General features: G+C 38.3%; 1 protein-coding gene across 1 annotated transcript in view; it reads right to left on the reverse strand.

Annotated features, from left to right (window-relative positions):
• LOC134744690 (uncharacterized) overlaps positions 1-13,654 on the reverse strand; it is a 199,046-nt gene that overhangs the window by 116,782 nt on the left and 68,610 nt on the right. Inside the window, exon 2 of the mRNA XM_063678599.1 lies at positions 10,936-11,445. Within this exon, the coding sequence (XP_063534669.1) occupies positions 10,936-11,287 (352 nt within the window). The 5' untranslated portion in view covers positions 11,288-11,445. The remainder of the gene's footprint in view (positions 1-10,935; positions 11,446-13,654) is intronic.

Genomic DNA, 13,654 nt, shown 5'->3' on the forward strand with positions numbered 1-13,654 from the left:
TATATACTTAATAAATACCTTAATACAATTACCACATTTTTACACCGTGTCTAATAAGTCCGAATACAGTACAATTATTGAATAAAATAAATGGACGAATAGTTACTTTACTACAATTAAAATTATATTTTATTAATGGCACACTTATATAATATATTTTCAACAAATGTTTCGGAATAACTCCACCTTTAACTTTTTTTACCAGCCTCAAACGCTTCTCGAATGAATCACACGCAGCACGCACCATTTCCATTGACATTTCGTCCCAAATACGCTCGATAACCTTTTTGAAATGATTTAGGTTTATTTTATAATCATGTAGTTTCGAAAGCATGTACGACCACACAAAATAATCTAATACGTTCAAGTCTGGAGAACTGGCCATTCATATTCATGTTTCGGCAAAAAATCTGTCAAATTTGCCTGACACCAAGCGTGTGTGAAGGAGCTACGTCTTGTTGGAACACATAATATCTATCTTCTCCAAAACCTCGGTTTTATAGTAGTGCGTTAATTTTAACGCCTATCTATCTATAAAATTTATAGATAGGCGTTAAAATTAACGCATTTATAGTATAAATACTGAAGGTGGTTTACCCCTCTTACATACTGCACCCCACACCATGACCGATGGTGAGCTTTGGAACCTAGGAACATTTTTCGGGTTGTCCGGTATGTCTTCTATCTGTGGTGCTCACAATCGATCATTTTGGGCATTGTGAGCCTGTTCTAACACAAACAGTTTCTCTTCAGAAAAAACAAACTCGTCACCTACATGCCAAGAAAGTATTATATTAGATCGATGCACTATCTTTTTCTTGGTCGCTTCGGAAATGCCATGTGCTTTGCGTTTTTATAAGCATGGCATCCAAGATCCACCCTCAAAATATTGTGCACCGATCCTCTTGATAAGAATTTGATGGCCTGTAATCCGTATGTCTTTAGAGCCAAGGTAAAAAGATGTGTATTCGGACTTATTGGACATGGTGTATATACATTAAAATGCATATTATAACAGCAGCAAAACCAAAACAAAGTACAAGGTCAAGTATTTTTAGAAGGTATAATCACAATTTTACATCCTAAAAATACTGTAAAAAGAGGACAAGAAAGACCGTTTACCTCATCGATGAAATCTAGTGAAAAAGATATGGAAAGCCTAAATTTAAGTAAGGAAGACGCTCAGAATAGAACTGCGGGAGACTCCAAAAAGGAAAGCCTTGGTAAAAGCCATGATTCCATTTTACATTTACCGTTTCTTGATTAGAGTTAGGATTTAAATAACTACAATTATAGTTACGAGTATTTAAAGTTGGGTTTGGCTGTATCTGTTTTAAATGCAAGCAGCCATCGGCTGATCGACTTACTTGGGACCCGTAACCCGAACTGCGTAATCCGAGAAGATTTATGTCATTGCATTGTGGGTTTTAAGCTTAAATGAATATTACCAAGTCTTTATACTATAGCACCTACACCTGACCCGTTATGTGGACAGCGGACCGACCGGACTTTCTCAACTAGACACAACTACAAATTACAATACTAGCTATAATAAAATAAGTGCTTCATCTCCTAAGCAAAATAGTGAAGAATCGGTCATGGAGTACCCGTTGAGTACGACGAAAACAAGTGGCGATGTTTGTGCCGTAACGGCCGGGCAGGTAGCAACGACCGCGGTGACGTCACCTACACAGCTGAGCGATATCGGGCGAGCGACGGCGCCTGATCAGCCGATGCCTATAATAAATGCAAGTACAACAAATAACAAGGATATAAGTGATGTTCATGTTTCCAGTAAACCATCTTTTAGGGATACACTGGTAAAAAATGGCGATTTTAAAATAGTCCAGAATCGGAAGTCTAGAAATAAAACTAGGAACGCCTATCGCTATGCTGGTAAAACTGGCTGTAATAATCCGATTGACTGCAAATTTAGGGCAGCTGAACCGCAAGTACCTATATTTATTACAAACGTGGACAAAGAAGCGTCAATGGAGGATATTTCTAACTATATACGAACCAAGACTAAGGAGTGTGTAAGTCTAGAAAAAATCCGAAGTAAAAAGGACAAAAGGTACAATACAACGCGTATAAGTTCTTTGTATTAGAGCGTAAAGTTGAAATGTTTTTGAGCGATACACTGTGGCCGCAAGGCGTTAGTTTTCGGCGTTTTGTGAACTACAAGGACCGGATTAATCGGATAACCGGCAACAGTCATGTTGCAGACGGCGTAAATAATGCTCTGAATACAGGATAAGACCCTATATACATTTGTGAGTTTTAACTGCAAAAATGTTAAGAGTTCTAAGGATGACATACGCCAGTTATGTAAAACATATGACCTAATTCTAAATATTTTGAAATATGTCTCACGATAGTTTAAGTGCGATCAATCGAATGTCGTTAGATGGGCGGGAGCATTTTCGGATGCATACAGGTTGAAGTGCGGAGTAAGGCAGGGAGGATTGACTTCGCCTAAGCTCTTCAACCTGTATGTAAATGCACTGATAGAGTAACTCAGCAGCACCCGCATCGGGTGCCATATTGATGGAGTATGCGTAAACAATATCAGCTACGCCGACGATTTGGTGCTGCTGAGTGCCTCTCCCTGTGGGCTCACTAAGCTGATAGGTGTCTGTGAGCGGTACGCTAGTAGTCACGGTTTAAAATATAATGTCAGAAAGAGCGAATGTATGGTTTTAAGGTTAGAAACAAATGCCCATCCGATATCCCACCTATCAAATTAAACGGGAAGGTACTCACTGTAGTGTCACAATTTAAATATCTCGGGCATATCGTGACATCTGACCTTAAAGACGATACGGACATTGAACGAGAACGAAGAGCATTGTCTATTAGAGCTAATATGATCGCCCGTAGGTTCGCTAAATGCTCTAATCAAGTCAAGGTCACTCTTTTCAGGGCGTACTGCACTTCCCTATATACTAGCGGCCTATGGGCGAACTACACAGTGGCACGGTACAATTCTCTTCGTGTATAGTTCAATAACGCTTTCAGGGTGCTGATGGGGCTGCCGCGATACTGCAGTGCATCAGGGATGTTTGCCAAGGCGCGGGTGGACTGTTTCCACACGACTATGCGCAAGCGATGTACATCCCTGGTGCTCCGGATCCGCGCCAGTACCAACAGCATTCTGAAAATCATATCTGACCGTTTAGACTGTGCATATCTCAACCGCTGTTGTAGTATACACCTGAACCGGGATGTACAATACCTACACTGACACCTGAAAACTTGTAAGAAGTATGAAAGTATTATTGTATGAAGTGATATTTTTATTTAATTTATTTCTAATTTATGATAATACCTATTATACATTTTTAAATTTTAATTTTTAAACATATTTTAGTGACGTTGATATTAATTTTATTGAATTTTGTTTTTTATTGTATTTTGTTTGATTTAATTTCACTTCTTTTCAATTTTTAATTAATTTATTTATTATTAAGTTTATTGACATTCGTTATATAGTGTATAATACTAACCATATATTTAAGCTTTATGTGTACTAACAACAATGATCTCAGTTGATCTATGAATAAAAATTAAATTAAATTAAAAAAAAATATTGTGTTCATTACCCTAAGCTGATTCTGACGCAGGATAATATTTTAATTTTGTAAGGCGTTGTCAGGTTTTGCTTTTATTTGCTTTGATCTGCATTTTTAACCTCGTTTTTTATATTTATCTTGTGGAATAGCAAAAAGTACTGTTTCGAAAAAAAAAATACTGCGAAAGCTAGACAGCTATATAAAGTACCTATTTTTGAGCAATTGTAATAAAAAATAATGTTACGAGTATTTTTCCTGTGTATAAAATGTAAGTCTCGCAATGCACTTTTGCTACTGCAAAAAAGATTTGAAATGTAGTGTAAAACCAAGTTGGTTAATTTATTTAGCACCGTGCTTATTTAATAGAACTCTAATACTGTCAAAAATTGTGACCTAATAATTATTAGTTGACTAAATACCTGTAACAGTTAGCGCATTAAGATGTTTTTTTAAATAAAATTACTTCAAATTGAACTCTTTAGTATTTTAACGTGTATTTTTTCCACAGAATCTCAATAAAATTGTACTCTAGATTTAATCTTGCCTGTCTAGGTCGTATTTTTCACTCCCGTTCATAATCGCTCTCCATACATGATGCTCCCACTATTTGGTGCTAGAAGACACCTTAAATTGTTGAAATTTTTGTATGTATTTGTAAAATTCTAGTAGGATCACGCTTGTCTAATAATCATTTTAAATCGATTATTTTACTTATGCTATTTCACATTAGCAGGCGAATTATTGAAGCTAATTGCGCATGCTATGATAATTATAGTATAATATTTTAATATGTTACTTTCTGACCCCCAAGCAAGGAATGTGCGCTATATATAGTCATGTGGTTATGAAGCGCCATTAAAGGCCAATAGTTGTTTTGTAGAGAACTAGCGACCCGCCCCGGCTTCGCACGGGTTACACAAAACCTGAACAAATTTTTATACACCTTAACCTTCCTCAAGAATCACTCTATTGATAGGTGAAAACCGCATGAAAATCCGTTCAGTAGTTTTCGAGTTTATCGCGAACATACATACACAGAAACAGACAGACGCGGCGGGGAACTTTGTTTTATAAGGTGTAGTGATATGGCTTAAGATACTAAGTTCACCTTTACTAACTACTAATTTGTTTTGCAAGATGTAAAATTAATATAATAATTTAAACAGTCTATTATCTACTCACTGTATTCTGCTAATTTAAATTGAGGAAACTACTCATTTGCACCAATGAAAAGGAATAATAATAAGCTTTAAGAGCCGTGGTCTAATGGTAAGGTCCTTTTTATTAAGTGAATAAGCCCACGAAAACGGCTTGTTTGACTGAAGAGCAAGGTTAATTAAGCCGAAATATAATCGAAATATTAAGGCGGGTAAAATGCTTGCCTCGGATTTATAATTTGAGCCTTATCACTTATTTTTAGGTCGGGTAAAGCGAACACTCCAGGCAAAGCGAATTCGGCCTCCCAATCCTAATTTATTTGTCTTTGTCGCACCACGCGCCTAAGATATGATGTTCAGGATCCTTCATACAGAGCGTTCGCAACGAGCGTCGTCGGTGACGAGTCAAAATGTGTTTTTAGTGTAAAATATTCGATTTTGAAAGGTAAGTAAGTACATTGTCTGTTATTTTGTCATAGTAATTATCTCGAAATTTAATAAAAAAAAGCTTCTTTTAGTCTTCAGAGATGAGTATTCATATGCTTATGAAGTCAGTGAAAATATACCAAAAGTACCTTGTGATAACTTTTCTAATTAATATTATTGAAATGTTCTTATGTGGATTTAAATTCACATAGTTCTTAAAAAGGATACTACGATTTTATGACTGATAAGTATTTACGAAGTTTCTAGTATTATAATTGTTATCTAGTATAATAATGTTTCTTTAAATTAAAAGTATATTAAATAAAGACTAATCGTAATCAATAATTATAGTATTTTTTCATTTCTTCCTTGTTAAACTTTTCTGTTATGTCAAGTCAAAGGTAAAGGTGTTCACTATGCCCGGACTTCCCCTACGTCTTGTAACACCCGAATATTCCGCAGCCACAGGGTGATAAAAAGGTCAGGGGAGGCCATAGGGCGAGTGCGTCGTCTTCTCTAGAAATACACGTAAGGTTAACAGCAGTGCCCGACTCGATGGTACAATATACACCTATACATACGTTTCGCGTCGTTTAATGTAAAATATTATAGCTCTGACCGTTATCCTGTTGAAGCTTATGTAATATTTGTCTCTTTACTAATGACATAACTGACATAAGATACCATCTTGCAAGTTTACGTATGATGACTGGATCTTAAGATGATCGTGGACGACCGCTTCTCCATACAAACTTAGTCCCCAGATATTAAAATTACAGAACCCAGATATTAGAATTTTGTCGCTTTTCGGTGAAGGAAAACATCGTGAGGAAACCGGACTAATCCCAACAAGGCCTAGTTTCCCCTCTGGGTTGGACGGTCAGATGGCAGTCGCTTTCGTAAAAACTAGTGCCGACGCCAATTCTTGGGATTAGTTGCCAAGCGGACCCCAGGCTCCCATGGAGCCGTGGCAAAAATGCCGGGACAACGCGAGGAAGATGAGATGATATTAAAATTACAGAAAAAAATAGTCCCCTTTCGTCTTAAGGCTAAGTAAAATTAATGGGATAAATATCAATGTTAAGGTAAGCATATTAGAGCTACTCAATGATCGACTAAGCTTTTCAAAGGGAAGGGTTGTTTTTTGGTGGTCAGTACATTGGTTAATAGCTGTTTCTCCGTGGCGTAATTTTCCCAAATCGTTTTTGGAACTTACCGGTCAATTCGAACAACGTGATAATTACTAGATACGAGAACAATACGAGATCTAATAGGTACTTTATAGTTTAGTTCTCAACTAGTTATCTTTTGCAGTTCGATTCGAGAAACCAATTGTCATTTCACGCTACAATTATTGTGACGTTTTGGGATATCCATTAGATATCCATTGGATGTCTAAGTAATATCTTAAGCAAAAAACCGGCCAAGTGCGAGTCGGACTCGCGTTCCAAGGGTTCCGTACATTACACAATTTAAACAATGTATTTTTTATGTAATCAAAAACTAAGTAATTAAGTCCGACTCACGCTTAACTGCACATTTCTAATAGGTTTTCCGGTGATCTATAGGTAAAGATCTATTTTGTGTATTTTTTTTCGAAATTTTTGACCCAGTAGTTTCGGAGATAAAAGGGGGGGGGGGATAGTCATTTTTTGCCTTTTTTCTTGAATAACTTCTAAACTATTTATCTTATAATTATAAAAGAAATATATTTGAGATTCTCACAATGAGCTCTTTGATTTGATATGCAACACGATATAGTTTGGCAAACTTTATTTTTTAATTTTCTCATTTACCCCCCAAGAGTGGCCCCCCTGTTTAAAATTAATTTGTTTACGTTACATGTCCATCTTTGGGTCACAAACTTACATATGTGTACCAAATTTCAACTTAATTGGTCCAGTAATTTCGGAGAAAATAGGCTGTGACAAACGGACAGACAGACAGACAGACAGACGCACGAGTGATCCTAAAAGGGTTCCGTTTTTTCCTTTTGAGGTACGGAACCCTAAAAATCTTAGAGATCGTTCGCAGAAATGTCAAATTTGAAATGACTTTCTTAAATATCTCGTTATCGTTTCTGTTTTATATCTAGTGGATATCTAGATCATTGTTCGAATTGGCCTGGAAGTTCCTTATCGGGCGGTTGGCGGATGACGAAAAAAAGTGTAAGATTTTTCCGTCGCGGCCCTCTTTTGTTTAAATTATTTCTCGAGAATAAGTAGCCTAATTTCACTGACTTACCTTTACCTTTTATCCTTGGTAAACAGCCGCTTAGAAACAGGCGGTAACAGCCTAACCTGGGTTCTAACTCCGGAAGTGTATGCAGAATTGCAGATATAAATTTTTGTACTTTCTTGCACTTGAATTTCATATTTTTGATTGACTAAGCGATTGCGAAGCTCGAGCTAAGCGTATCAGTTTTAGTTTGTACCATGTTTGTACAAAAATGTTTTCTTATGTTTAGTTGTTCAAGTCGCATTTCTGAACTGATTTGTGAAATTGTGTAAACAGTTTCTAGAATTATTATTTTGCCGCTTAAGTTTTTTATTTTTTGTATTTGTTAATCAATAATATACTACGTTTATCAATAATAATATACTTCGTTCCAACCGAGTGTTCCACGACACGCATTTTTTTTGATTACATAAGACATTACGGTAGAAGTAATAAAACGGGCTTGCATTACAAATAAAGCAAATGCACATTTCATTACGATGAAATTTGCAATGCATGAGCATAACACGAAACAGAAGATCTGTTTCTTGTTCGCTTAAATATTTTATTCAATGCCTATTATTAATTACATTAAATTTGCAAACTGTTCTGATAATTACTGATTTAATATTATTGAATAACAAACGATTTCTAACATGATAAGTATGCAAAATTGGTGCTGATAAGACCCTGTACATTGTGACTATGTAATCGGCAAATAAGGGCGTTATGCGTTGAGCACAAAGGCCGCTCCGACAGGCAGTCATGCTGTACATATTAAACGGATCACAGTTGCGGTGAACCTGTGCACACGCCACCTATTACGTGGGACTAGTAGCTTTTGGCATTTGCCGCCTATCCGCACTCGACATGCCCACTTGATGTCCTGCAGTTCGCTCGGATGTCTGTTATGACGGCTACACATTTCATTGGGGGAAACCCGTGTGATGATTGAAGTAGGTCTGTTCTCTAAAGCGCAATTGACATCTCAATTTTATTGATTGCGTGTGCTCATTTACACTAGAAGTAGCAAAACAAATCATATTTGTGCAAAACAAAAGTAATCTATCTCAGGAGATGCACATCCCACTATAAAGACGTGCCTTTGAGTGTGTTTAAAATTATGCTCGCTTCGTTGTGGGTATATACAGTTTTTAGGGTTCCGTACCAACTTATGGTGCGACTCTGTCCGTCCGTCCGTCCGTCCGTCTGTCTGTCACATTGCTAAATATATCGAGAACTACTTAAGCTATCGATTTGAAATTGGTAATAGTTGTGAACAATGCTAACCCAGATATCTTGGAAGTGTATTTTTTAAAATTATTTTTATTATTAATTATGGAAAATACCCAATTTAAAGAGGGAGCAAAATTTCAAACTGTAGTTACATTACCAGGTCAAGTAGGATATCATTTGAAAGAGCTCAGATTGAACATTACAAGGATTTTTTTTTTCGTAGTAAAAAAAAATGGAGTCATGAAGGAAAATGTGAAAAAAAAATACCATTCCCCCCCTTATCTCCGAAGTTTACCAACAAAAAATTATGAAATTTTTACATAGTAATAACATTATCATGAATGAAATAAAACTATGAAAACGGATTATATCGCGTATATTGAATTTATAATACATCCCGACGTTTCGAACTTTTTACAGCGTTCGTGGTCAACGGGTGACTGAGGAAAAACTACAAAGTGCAAAAATACCCACATACTAAAAATAATGAACCATCATAGACTATAAACTTTAAGGCTGGTCGTACATGCAAAATCGGTTCATAAGGCTAGTTATACACTACAATTATTTTCAAGTAAAGATATATATATATATATATATACGCGATAAAAACTACGCCGGCTCCAACCCTACACCTCGGACCCGAGAAGATTTAATTCCCTCCTAAATTGTAGGAGGGTATCCCAATATGGGACCGGCAACAAACTCGGCGGGACACATCTTTTCAAAACATATTATACTCAGAATGTCCAACATCATCCAACACCAAGGTCTCACAGTCTATGTCTCGCTTGCTCCTTTATCAGATGGACGACAGGATCCCAATCTAGTGGTGGGAATTTAATTTGCAATTTAAGCCCCTTTGCGGGTATTTATTATAATTGAAATTTCTATGAGATTACACTATAAACACCTTCTTTCAAATAAATCAAAAATTCGCACTTAAACTATCGTGAGACATATTTCAAAATATTTATCAGTACGGTTTTTACTCACTATTATTTTTAGTCGCTTTTGGCGACATGTTTCGGATTCTTTGGGAATCCATCCTCAGGCACGAGTGTCCGCGGCGGTTGTTCGTTGTGCACGACGAACAACCGCCGCGGACACTCGTGCCTGAGGATGGATTCCCAAAGAATCCGAAACATGTCGCCAAAAGCGACTAAAAATAATAGTGAGTAAAAACCGTACTGATAAATATTTTGAAATCAAAAATTGTTGAAATCGGTTTACATGATAAAGACTTATCCCTGAAAAACCAACATACATACAGGTCGCGCAGATTAGTTAGCCAATTTGCTGATAGATGGTGCTGTAAACAACTATGCTTAACTATTACAATTTGTGCTTCTGGTCTAAATTTAAAGTTTGTACGGAACCCTCGGTGCGCGAGTTAAACGAACTCGCACTTGACCGGTTTTTTTTATTTCTTTTAGACTAGTCGACTACTATGAACGATCGTTATTATATAATTCTTAACCGTTGTGATATCAGCAACCTCACTAAACAGTATTACAGCTAAAGCTCACTCCGGACTACGCGGCGCGAAGCCGCGAATGCGAGTGTGGAGTCGATTTCGCTGATCAGCGAACTTATACTTATGACGATATACTTATGACGATGTACAATTACTACAAATGAAATATATTCTATTCTATTCTATTCTACTCCACACTCGCGTTCGCGGCTTCGCGCCGCGATTCGCGCACGAGTGTGGAGGGCCCTTAAGATACACGAGCTGCCGCAGCCCGCGATACCTTCATACTCGTACGCGCCCCGGCCACCAGACCCGGCGCCCCCGGCGGGTTGGTCAACGACACCTCCTCGTAACTCATGAGGCCCTGGTACCTGCTCCTTGCTAAATTCAATTTTAAGGCAGTTTTTTTCTCGATTTTGGCCACCATTGCCTATGGAGACTAACAAGCAACGCTAAGCGGTTTTCGTAGGGTATGGATGTTGCTATATGAAGGGTGTCACATGCGCGTTTCTGACTTATGAAGCAATTGTTTCTACTACAAAATAAAATAAAATGTTTTTGTTGGCCAACCAATCACAAGGCAGATGCGTGTAAGCTAATTTGCATTGAATCGAGTCTCCTTAAACAAGAAATATTTTATCGAAATGTATGAAGTTCTATTTTCAAATTTTTTATAATTGACTAAACCGTATCGATAAAATTCTTATGCTTGAGTCGGAAGTGCCATAGACTATCCAACGTTGAAAAGAGGTTGTGGTTGTAGGTAGGTAGGTTGTAGTGTTAAATTGCATATGAAGTTGTAATACACAGATTATAGTCGACGAGTAGAAAAAATAAATTCTAAACTTACCAATTTGGGGTACATCATAAGGTCGACTGGACCGCGAAGCTCGTAGCATCATCTGATTCGCGATCTCCGAAGGGAGGCGCGGAGCACGTTTAGACCAGGCTCGGTTCCGTCGTCGTTCTTTGTGGAGAGCGCCAGCGGGTAGAGACGGCGGGACCTGGTGCGCCGGCGCTGGCACAGGCGCGGGCGCCAGCGCCGCCGACTCAGGCTCGGGGTCGAAGAGGTCGTGCAGGGGCCGCGCGTGCGCTAATTCGCGGTCGCGCGCTCCGCGCCACTCCGCTGCGTACCGGCGCGGCGCGGTTTCGGCCGCCGAGCGCAGCGTTAGCGCCGCCAACAGCATGCAGTACACCCGCATGCTGTCACCCACCTCCCACCACTTGCGCGTACTAAGTACACAATCTACGCACACCCCGTGGGCGCACGCCCGACCACATTATAGATTTTAATCGCTGGTCGGGGCCCGATATGCTACTGTCTGATTTCCTTAACGATTTGTAATTAGCGTAGGCAGACCTGAAACAACACGAAAAGTTCTATAAGATATTGATAAAATTTTATTATGCTAATATTAAATTATTATTGTATGCTTTTGGCACATGTTTTTGAATATTAGGGAAAATATTCAGTACAATAAAAACAAGTTTTCGTAAAGTAAGTGTCAGCTACCTTCTCCGAGACTTTTGGCACTAGTGAGTTTGTTCTTAATCTTATTTGTTGTTTAAGGAGAGATCATCTCAGCAAATTTTGAATATCATTTGTTACTTCAACAAATTAAATTACTTTTTATGAAAATATTTTAATTTGTGTTATTTCAAGTAGACACACTACTATTCGGGTTGGAATTTAAATAGTAGTGTGTCTACTTGAAATAACACAAATTAAAATATTTTCATAGAACGGACCTTAATTTGTTCTATTAATGGCAGCGCCATCTTTCTTCGCTAGCCCGAAATTCATTTGAGTTGATTTGGCTAGGAGGTCGAACCATACTGTTCTACCTTAGGGATGGCCAGGGGGCGCCACAAGCCCTCAGGAAATTGTCATACTTGGAAATTTCGACCCATGCTACCGTAACCGAGTGGCCGAGCGGTTCAGACATCTGTCGCGTAAAAGGAGGACGCTGGTTCGATTCCAGCCTTGGACACTGGAGGCCTTGGTAATTTTTTCCTTCGTATATGACATTTATTGCGGTTTATCATTTCTTATATAATATTTATTCATGGGAAAATTTGTATCAAGTAAAGGATTCGAACTTAAGCGTAAAAAAGTGCTATGTCACTGTTTCAATTCACCGTGAACTAAATTAATTTTTAACAGATATTTTTGAGCACCTTGCTGGCCGCTCCGATATGTATCTGATGGCGAATGTGAATGTACCGCGAATTCTCACGCGAATCCGTTCGCTTTGCTCCCTCCTCAGTTTTTGACTACGACAACTAACTAATAAATACGATAAACATATACAATGCATGTTTTTAGTGTGTCTTTCGCGAATTTATTTACCTGTATTATGATTTAATATGTGTATAAAACGCTATAGTTTCAAATGTTAAAAATTATGAAATCGAATAAATATTACAGTGACAGTATTATGCGCAGAAAAAAATATGGCCAAAGACAAGTAATAAAGCTAAAATTTTATGCAAAAATGTATTATCATTATGATATGTTGTTACCAGCCAGGGCCATTCCGGACTAAATGGAAACGAGGAGTGGGTTTTTAGGTTTTGCGGCTAAAAATGTATTACCAAGTAAATGATACAATATGGGTGACGTCAAAATAATAAAATTCCACTGCGACGTTTCATGTGACCAACATAACCTAATTACGGTTTAGTATAATCAATAATTAATCATTAGTAAAGTATTTAAAAGTTAGTTCAAAATATAATACTAAACGGAAGTAAACGGGCCGAAACCTGTGGCGTGTTATCGGCATGGCTATTTATAATCGGGTGGCGGTGCTCGGTGGGCGGTTGACGTCATCGCGGGCGCCCGCCGGGGGAGGGGCTGGCAGCGGGGGACAGGCGCGCCCTCCGATACGCACTCGCAAATTCGCACCTCCATGAATGGACGAATTAAATTATCCTCTGTCGAGCACTGAATTTATACAAGCCTGACCTGAACACCAAACGCCGTCTTTAAGAGGTTCTGCCATAATTTATCATCTTGACACGGCTATTGCGCCGCCGCCGTGTATGTTAAATAGCTGTTTCGTGCTGTGGTAAGCGGTCTACCTACTGGAGAGATGCCGTGCGTGGTTGTCTCGAGCCTTGGCGTGGATTAGTAATGAGCTCCAAATAAATAATACTTGTAAATTATACAGTCAGCTAAGACTGGTGTAGCATGATTTTAGTTCTATTCGAAATTTATGACTGTTTAGCTAGTACTTTTAAAACGAACACGGGACTTAATCGCGTAAAAACTTGCGTTTATTTAGAGCCCGACGTTTCAAACGTGACGTTACGTTCGTGGTCACAGGAAGACTGGCGAGGAATTGTATCATATCAACATCTTGCTGCGCGGGTTTTGCGAACTACCCGCACTTGATCTTGATTATTAACTTGTACGCTAGGGTTGTCACTTTGCCTACACACAACACTCACGACGTCCGATGGTATGTGGTGGGATGTTTTTCCCCCCTTACATTTGCTAATCACTGGATTCCACGAAGACGAAACCCCCTGTCCCTCATTTTGATTGAAATTTCGATGTTAACTGA

This window comes from Cydia strobilella, chromosome 10 (assembly GCF_947568885.1).
Source record: "Cydia strobilella chromosome 10, ilCydStro3.1, whole genome shotgun sequence".
Lineage (NCBI taxonomy): Eukaryota > Metazoa > Arthropoda > Insecta > Lepidoptera > Tortricidae > Cydia > Cydia strobilella.